Below are 24,737 nucleotides of genomic sequence, written 5' to 3' on the forward strand. Positions count from 1 at the left end.
TTCTTACTCGATTACCCGATCGATACTTGTGCAATACCGCGAGATTGTAGACTCGATTATTAATTTTAATTTAATATAATTAAATATCCCCGGGTGTATTAGCGGTAATTTCAAATTGTAACTGTGTTTAATTAAGTAACCCGCCAAAAAATAGTCATTATCGGAGTCTGTAATTAAAGTGTCGCAAGTAGGGAGCCGATTTATTATTTTAATAAATTAATACACGTTTTTATGCACGTGGTTATTTATATAGATTCAATTAATAATCCACGTGGTAGACAGGTTATGTGGGTTTTACGATACGTGAGCGAATTGACCTCAGTTAATGTAATACATTAGTGTAATATGCCAAGACGAAAGGAGGAACAGCCTGGGAAAACTCGTCTCCTACGTAAACTCCCTCAATACCGTTCACTTCGACTCATTGTTTTGCATTTAAAAGGATTAACTTGTCTCAATTTATAACCACACAGTCCTTATGTGTACATACTGACTGCAAATAATAATAATTATTATTATTATTATTTGTATAATTTCAGATTGAGGTAAATTATAAAAGTTACGACTCGACTGACTTTTGACAGTAGGAAATTTTACATAAAAATTATTTTTTATTTATTGAAGACTGTATGAAAAAAATTTGTCATAAATTATGTAAAAAACTGGGAATTATTTGATGCGATTATTTGTAAAGACTGGAGATGTCACGAGTTATGACGAAACGTAGCGAAATTTAAATTTGAAATCGTCAGTAAAATTGTGATCAGGATCAGCAAAGCCATTGACTGATAATTTTTTGGAAAATAAAGGCATCCGAGTCAAAAAACAAGTTCGGATCAAAGTCTCAAAGTCCTCAATGAGGTTTTTGAGAATCAATTTAAAATTTCAAAATTGACAACAGTATAGAAAGTTATTCTACACTTATCCAAAAAATTAAAGGAACAAGAAAATTTTATAAATTTTTTAGTGATTTTTGGAAGGCAGGATTGCTGGAAGATCTTTAAACTAGAGATTTCAAGCTTCAATTTGCTTTTTTAATTTTTTCGATACGATCATTTTTCACGAAAATACAGCCTTCCAAAAATCACTAAAAAATTTATAAAATTTTCTTGTTCCTTTAATTTTTTGGATAAGTGTAGTTTAGTCCTCAAAGTAGTATTTACGACCCATTTTACCACTTTGATGACTAAACTGGAATCACATAATCTGGATTAGAGCCTCAAAATACTCAAAACATACAGGAATAATTATGCCCACATTTGAGCCTCAAAAGTCTCATTCGACGCATTCTCTTCCCTCCTTTTTCTATCTAAAATTTTTAAAAGTCCGAATTATAATTTTTCATTCTTTGAGAATTTTGAGCTCTTACTTAAAATTCAAAATCGATAAATTATTCGCATTTAGACCTCATAGTTCTCATTAAAGATTTTGAGTACTAAAGTAGAGTTACTGACTGAGCGGCAAATAAAACATCAAAGGAATTGAGGCTTTTGAGGACTAAACTAGAATTTGTTTTTTGACTCGGGATTGATTGTGTAATAGAATTTTTAACTGAAACACTCGATATATAAAAAAAAAAGTATGAAGAAATATTGATTTTTCACGGTGAAAATAGGTGGAGTACACGGAAGAAATAAACTATTGAAGTAGTAATAATACACCCAAGTTTATTTGCGACAGGTTGGTATTTGAAAGAGCAATTTTCACAATTCGTTAAAGTGATTACTGATCGCAGTATTTTTATACTTCAATATTAAATTTTTATCGTGTAAACTAATTAACCGCGCGATAAATCATAAGTCATATTTAAAATACACAGTCAGTAGTTAAGTTCAATTATCATCTCGAATTACGGAAAAATTTTTCACTTAATTGACATTATTGATTACTAATAATCACAGATGTGATTATCTTGTATTAAAATTTTTACTTGATGTTAATAAATAGCGATCGCGAAGGCTGAGACGAGATCGTAATACTGAATTATAATTGTTATTAAATTACTACATTAATTAGCAAAAACAATAAAAATAAATAAATAATTTATTAATCATGTAATATAATCTTATCTTTAAACAACGTCCTTCTACAAATCATTCGTTGTCTATTACACAATCGTACATGCACAATAAAAATCCACCTCAGGGCCGCAGCTCGTCTTATATTAATAACAATAATCAACTACGGTAGTTACTCTTATTATCGGCATTCACTTAAGGGGAAGCTAATTGCAGTTACCTTGATCTCAACTATAAAAATTACATACATACATACATATCTATATATTAATGTAAGTAAATGAGGGTTTCAACTTATGATCCTTAGATTTACGCGATAAACACGTCCCAATTAACGTCCGATTAGATCATTGCAACCTGCCGCCCAATTACATCCAACTTTCTCTCCCTCTTTATTCGACTCGATCTTACACGAGTGCAATTTAAAGCCACCGTAGACTTTAGAGATGCCAGCAATGTGTAAGATGATGCAACAATAGTAAAAAAATATTCGTAGAAATGGGCGCGTCGATGATCAAATGATTCCTTTGTATTGTATTTGTACACAAGTGAGAATATTAAATAATCGACGGCGCCTATAAGTCGGTCTACAAATTACTGTACCGTTCTATACAGCCGTTTCACTTCCTCATTAATGTCTTGTCTCTGTAATTAATTAAGACCACGAATAGAAGAAGCTGATAGCTAAGACTAGTTTACCCCGAGTTCTTTAAACGTCTTATTACTTCTTGCGAGTTGCAAATTCTTTTAATTTGCTGTTCTCAAAAATTAATATTTACTTTTTTTAATTATCAATATAATTATTAATTAAAAACAATGTTAGTTTACTAGGTATTTATGATGTCTCCATATTTTTTCCACTCCCTAAAACATAATTAACAAATGTCATAAGTCATGATAATTTTTTAGTTATTAATACTGTTAGACTAGAGAATTATTAAGCTCTAGTATAAGATTGAGACAAGTTAATTCTTACAAAGTAACTTATCATTATGAAAGAATGCTTAGTATCGCGATTCGCGACGAAATTGAATTCTTACGGTGAGCGAAGATTAAATAAAAAAAACAACAGTGGTAATGCTTTCATTTATTTTATAATTATTTTTATTAAACATTTATTGCATCGTGTCTTAAGATCACGCCCAATTCGCGGTTAATTTTTTTTTTGATTATATAGATTATAATATAATGATTCGCAAGGAAAATAATAATAAGAAAAAGTGAGAATATAAGTCTGGTGTGCATCTGCCACAGCTGGATCTAGTTATTTTTCCGACAGGTGAATAACCCACTTGGACTTGATATTATTATTAATATTACAATACATTATTCTGCGATTAAAGTGCAGTTTTCAGTTTTTAACACAAAGTTTATATTAATACTCTTGCGATGGGTAATAATCTGCTCTGATAGTGGGAGATTAGATTACGCGCATCTTATTTTTACGGAAAAGAATGGGGCTAAAAATAATAATCTCAGTAGCGATGGAAAAATATCATTTTTTATGAAAAATTAATATCCGTGATTCAAAATTTTAAATTGGCAGTAAAAAAATTTTTGTTGAATATGAATATTGACTAAAACGATCACTAAGAGTTATTGTTGGAAATGAGGAAGGTTAAGGGATCGTATTTAGTTCTATTTAAGAACCGTTTTCAGATAATTTTGTCCAAGTTTTTCTCCGAGATAAAAACCCTAAACGCTAAATAAAGACACAGACCCGATGCTTTACTCTATGAACTAGCGAAGTGCACTTCAATTTTTTGACAACTTCCATTTGTTTACGAGAAATGCTTGGACAAAGTTTCCATTTACTGTACAAGTGCAACAAAGATAATACCGTTTATCCACTTGAGTGCGAATAGAGAAACAAATGAAAACGCGTCTTAAATAAATTATGTCTTTATTAATTTTAGCTTTGAGAGATAGTTAAGACTAAATATTTATTTCTATATATTTCTTATCCTAGGTCCTTACATCCTACAGTAACATTTGGTTTATGTACAAGTTATAGCTTGTATTTTGTCTCAAGAATATACCCAGTTTTATTACCCTGAGAAAAATATTCCTTTCGTTTTCAAAGAATTAATAAAACCTAATCCTGCTTCAAGGACAGAGAAAATGCAAATCAGATGTCCCTGCATTTTCTCCAAAGACATAAAAATATAAAATTAAAAACTAAAAGTATACGAAAGAGATTTTTGCTAACTGACGTACAATATTCAACAGTTATAATAAAAATTAATGACCACCAATTCGAATATCCGGTTCTAATTTTGAATATCAAATTTTGAACTCATGATATATAAAATTTTTTTCAAAAGTTATTCAAAGTTACAACTTTTCAAATCGGAGCTCAATTCAAAGTCTTCGACTTAAAAAAATTTACACATAATTTGAATTTTGAAAATGTAAATTATTTTATTTGAATTTCAAATTGAATATTAATTCGATTAGAAAATTTTCGCTATCTTATAAATGATCTCCGACTCTTTAGAAAGGAGGAAACACTAGATTTTTGGAGCGTTTCTATTTTAGTCCGCATATTCTCTTTCGCAAATTTTTCCCTGTATAAAAATAAATAAATTTATTTTTGCTATCTATTGTGTAGGCGGAATCGATATAGAGTATTGAGCAAAGCGATATTTAAAAAAAATATAGATATCTACGGCTGGTATGCCGGCAATTGGTCTTGTAAATTGTCGAGTATTTTGTGTAATGTAACATGAAGCGTGTTATGTTTTGTATATATCGTTTATTTCCAACGGATCGGCGAAAAAATAAAACGGACAAAATTACTCGGAATGCTGGTAATTTAATGTAATGTAAGTGTTTTGCATTGCGAAAATAGTGAAAATAGTGGGTACCTTTATTCTGATACAAATACTAATGTAAATGTGCAGCGATTGTTAAGCAGCCTTTAGATGAAAGTGTCCCGCCGATCTTGTGTCGGCTCCGCGATTTTTAGTCGCGATTCAACGATCGAGAGATCTTTACGTCAGTTACACAGTTGACGGTTGATCAGTAATCCTATTTAAAATATAATCAACTGGATCTTCTTGAGAAAGTCTTAGTCATCAACAAACTCCTACTGTTTCGAAAATATTATTTATTTACGAGATCAGTAATCGTATATTTATCCAACTCTTAAGATGTCAACCGAGTTAGAGAGCAGTAGCTATAGGCTATTTAACAGATGCTATAGATTATAACTTTTACTTTGATACAAAATACCTCCCACGAGCGATTAATTCGGTTGATAAACACTAAGTTTATTATTTTTATTACGAGGTGTGGGCTTAAATTACTTGTAGCAACTCAAGCAATTAACTATTTACAATCCGTACAACATTCCATGCATCCACATTCTCTCTCACTTGCCATAATTCCAGTATCATTATTTTTCTTCTTCGTCTTCTTCCTGTCTCGCGTGTCATATCATCATACTCGACTTGTTTCTCTCCTCAGGTATATATAGATATATTTAAATATATATATTTTTATAACATCTTTTATAAATACGTAAACATACTTTTATCTTTTATTTAATTATTTCTAATTAGTATTGGTATTAAATTTAATAACTGATGATGATTATGATTATGACTGTGATGATGACTAATGGCCGGTGACTAATGACTAGCAATTAATTCAAGTATGCTTATTATTTAAATGAGCTGTGAATATTTTATTTGTGGTATCGATAGAATAAAACTAGAAACAAGTGTTCGGGTCAAAAAATGTGTAAGCGTGGGAAGGTCTCATTCTTTAATCACTTGTTATCAACCCGCATGGCAACTGCTCGTTATCGTGTCAACTTGACAATATGTCGACATTATTTTTTATTATTTTTTTAGAATTATTTTCGCTATTTAAAGGCATCTATTACGATGTTGGTGAGCAAAAAAAATTATGTGCGTGTGAAAAGTTTGAAGTTTGGCGAAGGTAATTTTTTTTTTTGTTGGACTTGTTTCACGCGACTTAGTAATTAGAGTTGTTAAACGACTCGCATATTTACGAAGGCCGTTCTTTCTCTTACTCATTTTCTCTATAGTAGTTTTGTGTGTATTTGAGAGTCGTACGGATACATGGATACTTTGTGGAATGTCCAGTAAAATCTGAGGATTAATCTAAGGCAAATAAACAGAGTAACGGAGAGAGTGATGCTGATAGTGAATGAGAAATTAAATGAGTGCAGTAAACTCATTCATACCAGATAAAAAAAAATTAAATGTAATAATAATAATAATGATAAATTTATGTAGAATAAATCGGGACTGATCAATTGGAAAATTTATTGGAAAATAATTTTACGTCAATCTGATTTTTCCGATAATTCTAAATTTTATTTTCAAAATTTTGCTCAAATTTTATGTACCAGAAAATCGGAACGGTTTCGTGGAACGGAAATAAAAAACAAAATGAAAAGTAAAAAATCTACTGGATCTAGATTTCTGAAATGTTTTACATAGACGTCAGTACGTCAGCTGAAAATTGCATCCACCCCCAATTACCCCTTAAGCTGTCAAATTACATAAATTTTTTATTTTGTTGCGCGAAAAACGCTCCGTTCTTCAGGTACATCAAATTTCGCTTGAATTTCGGAACGAATTTTTTTTTTATTTATTATTATTGAAAATTTTCAAATTTATTTTTACAAAATTTATTTGCTTAGAAAATTGGAGAAAATTTTTGTGAAAAAAGGTCAGATTGGATTAAAATAATTTTCCATACTCGGAAAAAAAGTAATAGAGAAAAAAATTTTATCGGTAAAAAGTCAAAGTACTTTTACAAAGAAAATAATGAGTATGTTAATATACTTTAGCGCCTTCGCAATACCAAACATATATACTCATATATTTTACTAGAGCTCATTCTGGCCTTAATACATTTCCGTGAGGTGTGAACGACATAGTTAACAAAGAAAACTCTTTTAAAAAATTAATCCGCCTAATTATCTAATTATTTTTCTCTTAACTGTAAAAAAATTCTTGATATCTGACGAAATAATAATTAAGACCGTCGTTATAAAATCCATCAATTCAATCTCTAAAAAATTCATCTTTTATTTTAAAATAATGATATTTAATTTCCGCGTTTTTTCCGTCCAAGTATTTGGTCATTAGCGTTGACATTAAATTAGTCTCCATTGACACTCGACTCCTTAAAGAAACCGAAATAAAACGTGTCAAGATTTTTTTATGACGTTTCGCGAGGACGTAGGTACTATTTTTTTCTTTTTTTTTCAAACAAAATAAAACAAGAGCAAAGTTTCTCTCTTGACACAGTTTTAATACATTAATCTGAGGTCTCGGACGTACGGCACGCGGACAAATGGACAAACAAGACATTAACGGCACACTATTTGACATAAATATATATATGGATATTATTTTTCTAATGAAACAAACAATTCACGATTTGAGTTTCAAATTTCTAGTTTTTATAATTCAATTCAACAATCAAACGTCAAAAAATCTAAACTATCATTAGAGTCCCGTAATTAAGTCTCATAAATAAAAGATAAATAAGTAAATAAGACGTTAAAATATTTTTATTACATATTTATTTTGAATTCCCAAGTTTATTATTTTACTATTTCTAATATATATTTATAGATGTATAAGGAATTTAGAATAGAATAATATTTATAAAATAAATCTTGTCGGGTATTAAGAATAGAAAATTATGCGACAGTCAAAGTGAACAAGAGCCGCAATGTAATTACAGCAAACCGCATTGTCGGGTCGTATACTCGTTGATTATTGCGCAATCGTTAATACTATTTATGCGTACTGTTTTGTGTTTTCTACGTCAGTACAAATATATGTATATGTATATATATTTATGTATGTGTGTACCGTAGTAAAAAGAAACAACCACGATGACTAGTTTCACGAGGCGAAGGTTTTGACCTCTACCTTTATGTCCTCGGCATCTTTTATCCGTGCAATAGTATATAGTACTACTCAAATAAAACAAGGATCGAGAAGGCAACAAACAGAGACACAACACATATTTTTAAAAGTAACAGTTAACCATATAAAGTACTTTCATACATTTTTGGCACTCAAATCACGTTTTACTTTTCAAGATTTTGTTGCTGAAATAATAAGTCAGTGCAAAGTCTTTTTTTATGTATATATATGTATGTATATATGTATATGTATATATATCCCTACATTCCGGTTCGCTAGTAGATTACCACTATTACAATTTCTCATAATAATATATTATTATCTCAACTCTATTACGGTTATTATTATTACCCATTATTATTATTTTTTTTTCTATTTTCATATTTTTTTATTATTGAGTCAGACAATTTCTTCCGCCGTTATATCATAATATCAGAATAACATAGACAATAAATTATCTAATTGAATTGCCTATAAAATTGACATATTTAATTTAATTTAATTTTTTTTTTTTAAATTAAATTGTTTTCAGTTGATATAGAAATGGAATATTCCGGTCGCGGTTTTAAAAAAAGTAAATATTTGAATAACAATGGAATGTTATTTTTATTTGATTTAGTGATAATGAATATAAGATTGTGGATTTTATAAAATATTTTTAGATTTCGGTGACGGAAATTTGAATCACAAATGAACGGTCTTACATTTTAAATGTTAATTATTTTAAAAAAAAATGGCAACTCTTTTATCTGTAGTTTCTTATTGATCTTGACAATGATTTGTTTGGTGATTTTTAGTCTTAAAATATTTTAAAAAGGCGTTTGTAGCAGTTTAAAGAGGTCAAAAAACTTTGATCACGTGGTAGTTTCTGTCAAGACGACAAACTCTGAGTTATGAGTCCATCGAAGCTGGACCGCGGTGACAAAAACTGTCACGTAAATAATCGTTTTCGTTTTCTTTATGAGTAAACTCACTTGCAGAACAATACTTTTAATAATAATAATAATAATAATAAATAATAAATAAAAGCAACAGTAACTGAAACGGAAAGAATTGCGAGGGTAGGCGTGGCGCACCTTCCGTTCGTGATCCGAAGCCTCTGCATGCCAACTCGCGCCGCAGAACCTCCTGAGCCAGATCCTAAAATTAAATTCATTTAATTCAATAACCGAATGCCCATCTGATAAAAATCCACTTGTAGATCAATGACCCAACTCATTGAAGGTAAGACATAAATCGCGAGTATCAAAATCAACAGACTATTTTTAATTACCGCGATTACATCCAAGGCTATTTTCACTTTTAAAAGTAATGCCGAGTACTGAAATAATTATCTAGTGACTCGTTAGCATTTAACTCCACAATGCCAGACTCTAACATATGTTTTGATAAAAATGCTGACAAATTGTTTTTTCATGTCGGCTGTATGTAATACCAAGGACGCGGGAATCGTTTTAGTTTTAGTTTCTTTTATTCAAAATTAGGTCGAGGTTCCCTTACTTATTTCCTGTCTTTCCCTCTGCTCAATCATATCGCGATACAAATATTAATTACCTCTAACACAATAGATTACTTTCAATATATGTATATGAGTATCTGAATAACCATAAATTTGTAATTCTACCGTGTCATTGTTTATTTTACTCGGCATGTTGGAAAATTATGGGAATTTTTGAATTCAAAGAGTCTTCTGATTTTAACTGAGTATACATTAACAGTAATTCTATTATTATAGAGGAGAAAGGGGCAAGTCGGTCTAGCGAGTAATTAATTCTTGTGGCTTTTGAACACCGAACACAATTATTTTTTTTGTCATCACGTTACAATTAATTTAATTAGATAATTTTTTCCGACTAAGATGAGATTCAAAAAATTATATTTTCTATTTTTTTGAATGCCCATTTTACTCTAGTTCCTAATGGAATTATTTCGAGGTAATATTGACATGTCAAAGAGGGATTGCCTTAATTTTTATCGACTTATCACAAGAAATCCTCACGTTTATCCCGAGTCGAAATATTAAAACCCCATCTGAGCCTTGTAGCGCCTGAACCTTTTGATGTGGGTATTTGCCGCCTCGATTTTAAAATCTTTTTCAACCTAACTCGCCTGAAATTCGGGTAAGGCGGAGTGAACTAGGGTTTAGTTAGAAGTTTAAAACTCTGTTTCATCCTAGTACGCCTTAAACAAGTTCGAAAAAGTATGAACCAGGGTTTAATTTGAAATTTAAGACTCTGTTTCCACCTATACTAGTCGAACCTGTGAATTTTTGTTTAGGATGGCCATAGGAAGTTTAAATTTAAAACCTAACTCGTCTGAAAACGAACGTATCTAGGCGCTACTGGAGTGAAATAGGGTTTAATTTCAATGGAGTTTTCTATCTTCTAAAACCCATTTTACCCTGACATTCAGACTAAAAACTATACTAGGTTGAAACAGAGTTTAAGTTCAAAAAAATTTCGACTCTTCTTTGGACTTTTCAGAAGAGCTTCTGCGTGACAGTTCTTTTTTTTCGTTCACATTTTAGAAAATTTTCCACTCATACTGCAGTTTTCTTCTCCACGATTTAATCTTTTACTACTTCGATCGATTCTTCTTTACTACAAACGCGATGGAGCCGAATCTTTCCTTCTTTATTCAGTAATTTGGATTAAAATTAAAAAAAAATGTTGGGGAACGGTTCGCACATCGTATTAAGGTCGTGTATATGTACAAGGTGTACAAATACAGGTGGACTGTATAGTACAGTAGTCACGATGTCTCTTGATAGCAGACAGACTTAATAAAGAGATTAAAATTCCATCAGAACATAAACTTTAGATCGATCCTTGTGGTGAGGTATAATAATAAGTATGAGTATAAGTATAAGTGTATAAATAAAAAGTAAATAAGCTTGATATGAATATATGCTACTGAACAAAGAGAATTAAATTAAATACATTAATATCTATCTATACATCTGTATATTTATCCATCAATACAATCGCAATAGGAATTAAAGACGTGTGGCGTGCGTACCCAGTAAATTCTTAACGACGGCGTTAGTTCCATCTTTCGACTCTACTTGGACACACAACCGATCCAAGGAAATTTGTACGTGACTCGAATAGACTCGTCAATCCTACCCAGGTATCGTTGTACCCCAGACTACTAAAGTGTACACACAAAAAGAGTTTACAGTGCGCACTTTAACCAGCACAATTTCACACTACACCGACAGTGCGTGATCTGAATTAAGTTCCCCCTTTTTCTGTTGGCTTCTCATCGTTTCATATATCGATAGTCCTCTTTCTTCTCGTACCTCCTACTCCTTGCGTCTTAACTTGTCCGCTTACGCTGAGCTTTGTTCGATGTTTAATTTATTTTCATGCCAAAATGTTATTTGCCGAGTCGATCGATCAATGCCACGATTAATCAAACGTCACATCAGCAAGTGCATTGTTTGCTGCTGAGAACAAAGCTATCAATATACACAAGCTCGTAAATCCATCCAAAACACTTTCCTTGATCTCAAAAAGGTTATCATTTTAAAATCATCACACCATTTTTTTTATAACACCATCGTAATTATTTTTATTGTTTTTTTTTTTAACAAACAAAAGATTTTATTTAAATATTCATAAATTCTTCAAATAAAAAAAGGAGTTTTTACTTTCAAATTAAATTTGTAGCGAAACTATCGACTTTAAAAAAAAAAAGTTTAAGCAAAAATTGTAGGAAATTTAATTCCCTACAAAAAAGGTCTTTGAACTCATTACCGTATCTCTGATAGTTTTGAAGTTATCAAGAAAATAGATAAGGATTAAATTAATTTGAAAATGTGTTTAGATTTATTTTTTTAATTCAAGTCGCAATTACGTGGAAATAATTGAATGTACCGAAAAATGCAATGAGACCTTTTTTGTAAAGAATTTAATTAGCTACAAAATTGTTCATATACATTTTTATCATATCTGTATTAGTTTACCCGTAATTTTGATTTTTTTACAAAAACTAAAAATATTCATTCAAAAGTTTGTAATAAAAAAAGTAAAGTGACACTTATGGTACTGTCGGAAAGAAAATTTATGATTGCGGTGAAAGGACGTCACATCAATATCAAAGTCGGCATCTTATCTGAAAGAACGAGATATATGTAGTGTAGTAACACAACAGTAATTCTCATTTCGGAGATACAAGGACTCGGTTTGTTGGCTAAAAGTTAAGAGTTTAAACAAACTGGGAATAAATTCAAGAGCTTCGTTCACTACCAGATGACTGTGCACTTCCATATAAATCGAACGATTTAATAACACAAAAAAAAAAAAAAAAAAATAATAAATGTAAATTCGTGGGCATGAGATCAATATAATCCCGCGATCTTACGAATAGTAATGGAATCAATTATTATTGCATAAGTCATTAACGCGGTACCGTACAATGCCTTATCACGATCAAGCCTTTCCTTTCTTCTATTATTATTATTTTTTTTATAATCTGTTACTTTAAATTCAATTAACCACCGATTCAATCAGCTGATAATTAAAGAGATCGATTGACAATCGATGCTAATGATTGTTTGATAGATAAATTTAATTAAATATATTTTACACTGACTTTTATTTTATCAGTTGCGAAATTACATCAGTATTATTTTTTATTATTTATTTTTATCGATTATTTTATTTTATAATTAATAATTCCTCGAATAAATGAAATATTTAAAAAATATTTTTTTTTAATTTTAATTTTAATTTAATTTTTAATTAAACAAAAATTTTTTTTTTTTGCAGAAGCCAATCAAAGGCATCCTACTTGGCATACAAACGTGAACGCGGTGCTCCCGATAGCGAAGGCAGCTACAAACGTACAATGTCACCGACAGCGCGACTGGAAGATTGGCCGCCACCTCGAGATCGTGATGATCCAGTTTTGTTGCGCGTTACTCCGCACCACCCGCTTCATAATAACAATAATCATATCAACAACAACAATAACAATAACAATAATAATAATAACAATAATCATAATAATAACAACAATAACAAAAACAACTCAAGTCACAATGAGTTGGCAAAGTCTCACAGCGTCGACGCTCTTCATCATCGCATCGAAGAGCGCACGAACGCCCACTCGGTCGAGGTACTGGGTAAGCTGTCGCATGAACTCAGCAAAAAGCTGCAGGCCAGCGACACGCGACCTAGATCCGAAAGTAACAACAACAGCATTCTTAATAATAACAATAATAATAATAATATTAATAATTCTAACAGTAATAATAATAATAATAACAACGAAGATCGGCTGCACCGGCAAATTGACAAGAGAGACCTCAAAGAACGCGTGTCGCCTCAGAGTGTTCAAGTTTTGAATGACAGAAACCGGCAGCTTGAACGCGAGCGTCGTAAGCTCGCGGCAAATTGTGAAACTATTGGAGAACCTGAACTACTTAATAGTGAGACTAAAAATGGTAACTTTTATTTATTATTTAATTTATATTTTATTAGACAAAAATTATTCGTAAATTCGAAAAATTTGTAAATTGAATTTATTTTATTTTGCAGGAATGGAAGATTTTTATCTTGAAAGAAGCGCAACTATTGAAATGACATCAAGAAATGTCGAATTGTTGAATCGTAGAAATATTTTGCCAGAAAAAAGACACTCGACAACTGGAACGACCACCGAAATTGATAATGACAATTCGTTGTCTTCAACATCAACATCAACGTCGACGTCAACCTCGACTTCGCCATTTGCCGACAAATCGCCACCGACAACATCCCCGAGGTTTACAAAACTACACAAGAATGACCAAGTCCAGTTGAGATCACGCGGCGCCGTGCCGAGAAGATCCGGCAGCTGCTCGAGCTCCAGTTCTTCAAGATCTTCACTAGATCAAGGGTTAACGCACTCGCGTTCTTCGCCGTCTAAAATCTATTCCAACAGCAACTCACTGCAGAGCCGCAGCGAGCACAGGAAGTCACTTCCGGAGTTAGAGAACGTGAAGGAAACGTACCCGAGTCCGCGCAGCAAAGTGTCCAGTCCCGCGCAGACAGAGAGCTCGTGGATTAAATTGGGCGGCAGTCAAACGGAGAATCTGTTCATGAGCCGTCTTCGCCGGTCGCCTTCCTCCGGTTCAAGGTCCTCGTCTCTGTCAAGTGCCTCGAAGATTTCCAGCTCTTCTTCCTCTCTGTCCCCGAGATACTCTCCAGTGGAAGGCAAAGTCGCCTCTCCCTGCGTGTCGCCGCAGCCCGGAATCGAGGGGCTCACTCTCGTGCAGAGAACTGAAGTTATTCTCCGCGTGAACACCACCACCATGGACGTCGCTTCGCAAACAGAAGCTCTGGACGAAGAGGAGCCCGCGAAAGAGATCAACCAGAGTCCGATAATTGCCGAGCCGCGACGTAAACTCCCCGAGGAAATCGAGTGTGAGAAGTTAAGTCGGGACTTGGCCAATCAATTGGGACCCAACGATAAACTTGTTCCGATTCTAGGTTCGTATATATTACATATATATATTTATATTTAATACCCAGTCACTTGTTCTTCCTACGCATTTCCTTCCATATCGAGATAAAATTTTAGTCAGCCTCAATCTTGATCTGTCTGCATTAAAAAATATTTTATCTCTTAAACAAACAAAAAGAAGTAAATACAGAAGAGAAAAGGTGTAAAAAGTATTTAGTTTATTTGAATAAAATTATCAATCAAGTTTAACGGTCGCTGCGTAGGATTGAAACCCACCAGCAAAGCCCGACAGTGCATCGGCCTTTTAATTTAATAAATACTAACACGCTTTAATCTACTAAACGTTTATTTGATTACGTCGCTTGTGTTTCATTCACTTAAACGCATTCCTCGGAGCCTCGAGCATTAACAAGACCTCCAACTACTTAATCTACTTGAATATTTGTAATACTTCAAATGCAAGTCTAATTATAATTATAAAATAATTTTAATATTTTTAGTGCCAGTGCCGGAGTTGAAGAAGCCGACGGATTACGTGTCCGGTCTGTTCAGGGTTGAGACAACGCTGCAGCCGCGTCCGCGACGTCTGGTGTCAATGGAATCCACCGCGATATCCACTGCCACGGAGAACGGAACTGAGGATGATAGAAAGTAAGTTTGTGATTTATTTACTGTAGCACGTGTTGTTGCGTGACGTCTCTCCACGTGGAACAGAGTTCATCACGGTCAAAATTTTTTATTTTATTCTTAAACTCTGATGTATGAGTTCCACTAGTTTGACTCCGGTATCTACAACCGGATCTACCGTTAAGTCAAATTTTATTTTTTTATTTTTATTTTATTTTTACTCCGATCACTCCAATGATTTATCAAATTATTTTTTAATAACTCAAAATCTAGTCAATCTTAAATTCTTACAATTCCCGGGTAATTTTTCAAATCCTCAAATAGATAAAAAAAAATCGCGACTCCGCATTTTTTAACATTCGCGCATTTTTAAAAATTAAATTTGCTATTCCTCATACTTAATACCGCATATTTATCGCAACTACTATCAGTAAAAAAATAATTTATCCACCAGAAATCCATAAAAATCCTCTTAATTATTGAGCCCAACAATTTATCTTGGTCATAAAAAAAATATTAAAATTACCCGGTTTCAACACAAGACATTAATCGTCATCGTCGTGAGTTAAAAACAAAGATTATCCATTTCTCTTTCTCTAGTACAGAGTACAGAGCTCGGTAAGATCACGCGTGGTCGATAACTCTCTTGGTCCGCGGGCCGGCCGCTCAAGGAGAGAGAAAGTGCACAGACCACCTAGAAAATTGCGCAATCATCACCATAAATGATATTGTCAACGTTACTCTACACTGTACAGTATACACTTAACTCAATACCCAATACTCTATACTCTATAGCAGCAGTCCGCTTTAAGTAACCGTCTATAAAACGCCATCAGTTTCGCGCAACTTAAATCCGCACGGAAAAATCAGAGTTTTTAGTGTGAAAAGGCCCTCGTATAAAAAACTTCTATTGTAATTTCCACTGTAATTGAGACTTTTTCTTGTAGTAGAGTAGTAAATTACCATAGATACGAAATTTCCGAGTTTCCAATGTATTTATAGTTGAATTAAACTCTATTATGAATGAAAAAAGTCTTACACTGCAAAAAATTGGGAGTGAATTCGGAGTAATTACGGATTTTATTTAAATCAGAATCAACTCCGACAGAGTTCCGGAGTTTTGGAAAAAATCACTCCGCATAAAGAGTTAATAGAGAGATCATTTTTTCGATATCAGGCGTTTTGAGCACCTGACAAAATATCTCCGACAAAATATCTCCGGACAAAATATCCCCATGAAAAGAAAGCAAAAATAGTGAAAAAAGCCAAAAAAACCGACACAAAACTGGGGATATTTTGTCCAGAGATATTTTGTCGGGGATATTTTGCCAGGTGCTCAAAACGCATGGAACCCATTTTTTCAGTGGAGAGATTTCGGAGAGATCTGAATTTTATTTAAATCCGCATTTACTCCAATTCGACCTTTTCATATTAAAATAAACTCCCCTTCGGAGTAAATTTTACAGAGTCGTCTACTCCGGATTAAATCCGCGTTCACTCGAAAACTTTTTACAGTGTACATGAAACTGCAATAATTGCTACGTCTCAAAAATATTGTAGAGGGCTGACATTTGAAGCTGTAATTTTTCGCGCCCACACTCTAATAACTCACCGGCTGTTAAATTAAACCCGATCTTTATCAGTTAATCCTAATCAATCAATTTTATAACACATTTCAAACATGATATATCGATAAATATGAAGATAAACTAAAACTATAGCCACAATAACAACAACAATAATAATAAATAAATCAGTGGTCAGTAATTGAGTGTAAAATAATATCACGTGTTGAGAATCGTCAGCTAGTGTTAAATGTTTAGAACATGATAAATTATTTAAAATCTTCTTGTCACTTCCGCTATCTCTCTCATTCTTCATTTCTTCTTGTTCATATTATTTATAAATATATAAATATATATAGAGAGAGAACTAGCAGTTAAAATAACTTATAACTGCCATTATCTACCTTAATGCATATTGATTCACCGATGATTCATCATTTGTGACGTAATCTTCCGTCAATATCTTTATTTAAAAACAAGATTTTATCTTTGTCTATTAAATATAAGTGTCTGTGTATGTTATTTTTATATTGTCGAGTTATTGTTGTTATTAGTTTTAATTTATTCATTTAAATAATTTATTTATTTTTTTTTTCGTTTAGAAACGAGATGCCATCGACACCAAACATTCCATCAAACAACAGTAATAATAATAATAATAATAATAATAATAATAATAATAATAATAATGGTGATCAGAGTAGTCCGTTGTCACCAACATCAACGTATTTGACAACTTCGGAAGGCAAAGCGAGGTTTCTAACTCAATATTCTCAGGATATTGCTGATGTAAAAGTTACTAATGGCGTAGATACGTCGCAGAGTAACGACATCGATTTGAAGCAGAAGAAGGTAAATTTTAATTTACAAAATTAATATTTAAGATCTAGATCAAGGAAAATGTGCACAGAAAAAAAAGATTTCCTGGCGCAAATAAAATTTTAATTATGAAATGAAAACAAAAATTTTCTTAGGATTAATGATACTGAAGTTAGCAGACAATTAAAAATTTTTTGATTTTTTTTTGAACAACTAAATCTGAAGAAAAAAAAAACTAAAAATATGCACATGTAGAAAATTTAAAAGACTACGAGTGCAATTTTTTTAAATATTTTTTTTTTCATAATTTATCGTTTTTTTAAAAGTCCAAAAATTATTAGACGTCGGCTAATTATGATCCAGAAATTAGCAGACAATTAAACGTTTTCAAATTTTTTTTCAACCAATTAATTATAAAAAAACAAAAATCTACAAAAATGCACATGTAGAAAATTTAATAAACTGTAGGTGCAATTTTTTCAAATATTTTTTTTTTCATTATTTATCATTATAAAAATAAACCAAAAATTAGAAGACGTCGGCTAACTTCAGTATTGTGGCTAATTTCAGTATCATAAGTTAACCGACGTCTAATAATTTTTGGGTTTTTATAAAAACTATGAATTATAAAAAAAAAATATTGAAAAAAATTGCACTTATAATTTATTAAATTTTCTACATGTGCATTTTTTTTTTTTTTTTTTTTTTTTTATTTTAAATCGTTAGAAACAAAATTCGAAAATTGACGATTGTCTGCTGACTTCAGGATCATCTTAGGATTAGAAATAATTTTTCTTAGGTCAAGTAAAAATTTTTTGAGCCGAAATTTTATTTTCTGTAGATTTTTCTGGGTCTCAATATTTTGGAATCTTGAAAAAAAGTTTTTTTTAAATCGAATTTAATTTAGAGAATTGAAGTGTTGGATTTTTGTTAATTTTTTTGATATTTTTTTTAGGAGGAACTGGTGATGAGGCTGGACAGAAAAGTTGTGGTGCTTAAAGCTGAGCAAGAAGCTGTCAAAGAAGAAGGAGAATTGAATGAAACGCTGGGTGCTAAAGTCGCGTCGAGGATTTCGGCGGTCGCGAGACCCGCGGAGGCCTCCAAGTATCGGTTGCATGTTGAAGAAGTCGGCAAGATAACGAGTCTTCTTCTGGGACTCAGTGGCAGACTTGCGAGAGCTGAAAATGCTCTCCATGGTATGCCTGCTGATCATTCTGAGAGAGTGAGTATTTTTTATAGTAATGGTATTTTAAATGCTGGCTCTTCAGTCGGATGTAATACTGATAAGGATTTAATGGAATGTAAATTGATGGGTAATTTATAACGGTGACAAGTTTTTTAGAAGATAGTTTATTTAGATTTTTTTTTACCGTCGAAATTTGCATTTCAAATTAATTGGATTGATTGCGTTTACTTCCGGTTTACTTTTTTATTTTAACTGATAGTAGAAAAAGTTTTTTTTTCTGCTTAAATTATTTTTTTAGTACGTCCTCTTTATTGTTTTTGAATAGAATTTTAAACAACTGATAAATTTATGTTATTTTTTTAATTTTTATCTTTGAGTTAAAGACAACAAAATTTATCTCTGTTAGTTTTGGAGAAAAGTGAACACGAAAAATAAATATGACTATCGGAAAACCGCGTCCAAAGTTTATACGATTCATAAGATAATTTTATTTGTCTCCAGACCATAAGAAATATATATAAATATATATATATTGACATAAAAAATAAAATTTTTATTGTAAGTCTGAAATTTTTATCCTATTAAACTTGAAACTCAAATTCCGACGAAAGTATTGACGTTAAACAAAAATTCAATGATACCTTTTTTGTAGGAAATTAAATTTTCTACAAAAAAGAATTCGTTCAATTTTCCCATAAACTCAATAGTTTACTCGTAATTTCAACTTTAAGCTCCTGAACTTTCCCTGTCTTAAAAAAAAGTTTATTCCCGCCTTTAATTTCAAAATACTGAGTAAACTATCAAATTTACGACAAAAACCAACCAGACCACTTTTACAGCAAATTAAATTTTCTACAAAAAAGTCTTTATCATTTTTATCATAACTCGAATAGTTTGATCACAATATCGATTACAACTAACGCGCCACTATTTTATTACAGAAAATTTTAGAAGCCAAGAGGGACAAACTACTCGAGCAATTAGAAGAAGCTAAAATCTTGAAGAGCAACATCGACAAGCGCAGTGTGAACGTATCAGCGATTCTCTCCAAGTATTTGAACGACGAGGAGTTCTTAGATTACCAGCATTTCATCAACATGAAGACCAAGCTGATAATGGACGGAAGAGAAATCCAAGACAAAGTTAAGCTCGGCGAGGAGCAGCTTGCGGCCCTTAAAGAAGCAATTGGCTAGTGATAATAATCCTCTATTTTAAACTAACAAACACTAATTATTTAACAAAAAAAAGTAAAAAAAAAAAACGCTGTGACCGTGTGACCATTGAGTCGAATTGAAACCGCGACTCACTAAAGTGTAATTGTATCTTAATTATTTTAAAAACTCTACGTAGACTATCTATAAAAGTATATAAATATATAAATAAATATGTAATACGTCGACGAGAGCGTGTTTCCTGCTTACAAGGTTCTTACCGGTCGTGTTTTTTGTCTCTCGTAAGAATCTTGAGTGCCTAGTCCTTGTTAAGTTCGCGTCATCTCTCATTTTATTAGTAATTCTCTTCCATAACTATTTTTTTTTAATTATTATTTTATTTTATCTATTACTCCGGTCAAGATGCATCAGCATGTTAAGTAACAATCCGGGTTTAAACTCGAATGAAAATAATAAATGCTAAATTGTTTGCGCAGCCTTGATTTTATTTATGAAAGTTAATTAAAATTTATTTCTTACAGTTGTCTGTAATTTTTTTATATTGGATTCAGTGCAATATTTTGAAAAATAAAAATATATGTACGGGGTTAAATTGTATATTTATATTATCAAATGAATTTAATTGTAAATTAATTAAATGAGAGCGAGATGGATTTGCCATTATTGACAATTTAAAATTGATGAATATTGAGCAACGATTAAGTATATATATATATACATATATATGTTTAAAATAAATTGCGCAGCTGTGTGCGATTGCTGATGATGTGATCGCGAGAATAGGTCGGGCTTTGGATATAAAGCCTCGTTATTTGGTGCCTTTCTTATATACACATTGTGATATAAGCATAATAATAATAAAAGTTTAAATATATATTAATAATGATTATAATATTAATTATTATGATTGTTATTTTTTTAAAAATAAACGTAATATAAAATATAATAAATGATAATTACTGTTCAAAATACTGTACTACTGGAAAAATAAATAATAAATTTATGAAATAAGTAGTTTACGGCAATGTAAATATATCAAATTAAATATACGTTAACACGAGCCATTTTCACTCATTACAACACATGTAGATTAATCGACTTATTGATTATTAATTATTAATTATTAATAATACTTTGAGAACTATGTTTTTATTTTTATGTTAATTCTCTGCTGAGGATATTCCGCTTGTGATTTTTATTATTAAATAAAATACTGAAATCATGTGCTCCTGTACGTTTGCTGATGTCTCGTCTCATGACTACGATCACTTTTAGACTAAGATATTTTTTTTTTTTACTTGATGCCTTTGATTAAATGTGATTGTAGTCGAGACGGCATTTCTTCATTTATTTCTCCTCAAACTTTTTATTTTTAAATTTTTTCGAGACCCAGATCCACTATAGCATCTCATAGCAGCTCACAACATAAAAGTGGCCCTCTGAGAGGTCGACCCAGCAGCGAATTTTTTTTTTCGAGGATCAATTGACTTTAAATCAATTCTAGGTCATCCGTGGGCACGGAAATAAGTAAAATAAAATCAATTTGCGGTGAAAAAAAATTATTAGGAAGCCCTAGTTCCACTACAGCAGCTCACAACACAAAAGTGGCCCTCTGAGAGGTGTCCCTCCACCAACTTTTTTTTTCGGGGATCAATTGACTTAAAATCAATTCTATATCATCCGTGGGCACTAGAGTGTTTCTAAAAAATCGACTTTTGTTATTTTTTCAAATGGCCAGCAAATTATTTCAGAGAATGCCAAAATAAGGACCTCGTCAAAGTAAGAGTTCTTAATTTGAAGATTTACAGGTCGCGGATTGTAATTTTCTATTTCCCGTTTAAATAACATGGGAAAAAAAATTTATTATTTTTTTATTTTTCTAGCTCGGCATTCGCACCTCATATAAATCAGTCCATAGCATATTTTTGTAGAAAATTTAACGCTCTACAAAAAAGATCTCTTATCATTTTTTGATAAATCCATCCATTCGAAAGTTATTGGAACTGGAAGTCAAATTTCGAATAAATTTCTAGATCTTTTTACTTTTCCAGCAAAACTATCAGACTTATCGAAAAATATTATAAGATCTTTTTTATAGACAATTTTATTCCCTACAAATTATTCTTAATAAAGTTTTTTGAAATTCCGCATCGTTTTCTAGTTATTTTCATTTTAATGCCAAGCTCGTAAAAATAATAGTCTAATCTATTCTGAGAACTTGAAAATAAATTCAATTTGCGATGAAAAAAAATTTTTAGGGAGCCCTAGATCCACTACTGCATCTCACAGCAGCTCACAACACAAAAGTGGCCCTCTGAGAGGTCGACCCTCTACCAACTTTTTTTTTCGGGGATCAATTGGCCTTAAATCGTTTTCAAAACAATAGCATAGTATACCACAATTAAGTTAGCGCGGAAGTTTGATTTTTGGAAATTATAGATATACCAAAAAATTGCTCTCTAAATGCTCTTTCAGAATCAAAAATTGCTCCAGTCGTAAAAACAATATTTAATTAATTATCGTCAATTAAAAATACAAAACTAATTTTGTGTATAACTCAATTAATAAACTTTATTTTAAATATTTATCGCCGTCATTAAATTGCTCCCCTTTTTTTCTATCGAGAGCAATGATTTATTTAGCGAAATATTCAAATTTAATGTATGGAGTCAAGAAATTTCTAGCAGAGCTAAGTACCAGCCATTCCCAACAGTGATTTATCAGTCGTCTCCTCCACTAGCAGCTTTTGATAAAAACTTGACTACCGAGCACCGGTACATCAAACTGACTACTCCGCTCTTATCAACCCACAGTACTCACTCATTTCCCAGAAAGAAGCTTTTATTTGCATACCCGAAGAGCAAAAGGATCAAGTTCGTTCCACATTTAAAATGCTGGACACCACCACCAAATTATTAAAAATATTTCTCCCAATTTAAAAATAACCCGGCAATTTCAAAATGTCGTTGGCCTTTTCAATCGACCCATCAGCAAATTTATTTTCATTGTGTCCAATAAACTATCGCTTCCAGCCGACAAAAAATAATTTAAACAATCAATGGGATATGGAACATAATGCCCAGCGCGAAAAAGGCATCCATGAATTATTAAATACGCGGATAAATTGGCTCGCTTAAATAAAAGCTGACGCAGATGAATACGGAATCAAGGATGTAAATTCCATGGGCTTAAATATATACTAGTAGGCTGATGAAAATAGCGATCTGTGTTGAGCATCAGTGGGGGTCCAGCAGAGCAGAGGGTTTTCGTCGTACCGGTACCGATGAAAAGAGAATTCCCAGCTTGCTCGCCACACTTTAACCAGCAGCACAAATGATAATTGCTATGATTCATCCAACTATGCAGCCCGTTTCCGATGCATTTATATGCATCACAAATAACGGCGTCCCACAGCCGCCAAGCGCCACTGACGTTATATTAACTGCATTCTCTTCCGTTTATAATATCATACCACTACCTTTTATATCGCTGTTTATTCCGTCTCTCCGTCAGATCCCTCCCATCCCGACGTCCTACCGTCCTTTGTATATAAATTTAAAAGCATCTACACCTCCCACACCAGCAACACCCTGAGATACAGGACATTTTTACATCCCGACTAATGCGTCTACCCGGCAGCCGTACCTCTTCTACTTCCACTTCCACTTCCACTTCCTCAAACTCATCTCCAGCTCTTCTCTATCTCCCCGCGTTTATTACATTTTTTAAAAATATCATAACACTTTATATTATTTTTATTTTTAATAATTCTCTATACCGCACAATACAACTGTTTCATTTTTATATTTTTTACAGTGAGTTTATCGAGTCGTATGTTGCCCGGTTATAATTTTTATTTTTTATACCACCGCCCGCCCACATGTCGGCTAAACATTCTCGGCATTATCCTACAGGCGAGGACACTCGAATTTATTCGTCGAAAAAATTTTAACGTCTCTCATTCTCAACCCGCGAATCGTCCAAAAAACATTTTCTCTCTTTATGTATACATATATATATATATATATTTCTACATCTCTACATCCTCATTCTCATCCTCATTCACATCAACATCCACATCCTCCACATTCTCCATCCCCAGGTCCTTTGCCTCGACTGTATATGCCACTGCCACGATTGCCAAGAAACCTAGTCGTACTCTGCATTTTTATTGGCGCATTACGCCGCAGTCGATCCCCAAACCAAAAACAGCCAAAGCATCCTGCCAGTCTCTCCCCCCTCTCTAAATAATAAAATGATTTACGCCTAGATAATTGCTTGTCTCTCCTCTTTATCTTATCCCCAATACCCACATGCGCACACGCACACATTAAACATAAACATACCCATTGTATTTAATTATAATTAGCCTGGCTCTAAAATTAATTAACGACAAATTAATTATCATTATCCATATCAGGCATCAACTTCCTGCGTGACCCGAAGCAGCTTTCACGGCCATTACTGCCACGTGTACATATATGCTCGATGGTGTCTGTTGTCCCTAAATCCTTGACGACACCCGGAATGCCGTGTGTCCCTTGTCCGTCGAATATTATCGAGTTATTACTCGGGCACGAGCTCATCGCACCGAATAACTAACGTACCATAATCCCTCCCTCGTGGCAGACTCTCGAGTTAAACTACGGGCTGCGAGTTGGATCCGCTTCCGAAGCATGCGTTTGTACACCTTGGGAATGCCCGCACAAATATCTACATGGAAATATATAACGCGTGCCAGGACCCCAGTGCTCTCTGGACACCGATCATTTCTGTAGCGAATGCATGTTGGCTCTGGCTCCTGCTCTGGCTCTGAATCTGGTTCTGGCTCTAGTCTGCCTACTGCAGCCGTATAGTTTTCATCCATATTATCAAACTTTGTATAGAAGTACTGATATAGCTCCCCACCCACCCTAGCGTCATATCAACTCATCATTGCACACATTCACAAGCTTGCTTCGCCTTTTTAAAAGTGGTGGCAT

At 32.6% G+C, this 24,737-nt stretch overlaps 2 protein-coding genes across 4 annotated transcripts in view; one reads left to right on the forward strand and one right to left on the reverse strand.

Annotated features, from left to right (window-relative positions):
• Positions 1-19,982, forward strand: part of LOC130672628 (serine-rich adhesin for platelets-like) — a 91,871-nt gene extending 71,889 nt beyond the window's left edge. For both annotated transcript variants that reach the window (XM_057477273.1, XM_057477274.1), the window contains 6 exons: positions 12,709-13,385; positions 13,480-14,412; positions 14,887-15,037; positions 17,181-17,430; positions 18,353-18,619; positions 19,525-19,982. In XM_057477273.1, coding sequence (XP_057333256.1) covers positions 12,709-13,385; positions 13,480-14,412; positions 14,887-15,037; positions 17,181-17,430; positions 18,353-18,619; positions 19,525-19,776 — 2,530 coding nt within the window. In that variant the 3' untranslated portion in view covers positions 19,777-19,982. The remainder of the gene's footprint in view (positions 1-12,708; positions 13,386-13,479; positions 14,413-14,886; positions 15,038-17,180; positions 17,431-18,352; positions 18,620-19,524) is intronic.
• The window catches only part of LOC130672639 (uncharacterized), a 259,637-nt gene that overhangs the window by 73,658 nt on the left and 161,242 nt on the right, over positions 1-24,737 (reverse strand). The window lies entirely within an intron of this gene.

Source organism: Microplitis mediator, chromosome 8 (genome assembly GCF_029852145.1).
Source record: "Microplitis mediator isolate UGA2020A chromosome 8, iyMicMedi2.1, whole genome shotgun sequence".
Classification (NCBI taxonomy): Eukaryota; Metazoa; Arthropoda; class Insecta; order Hymenoptera; family Braconidae; genus Microplitis; species Microplitis mediator.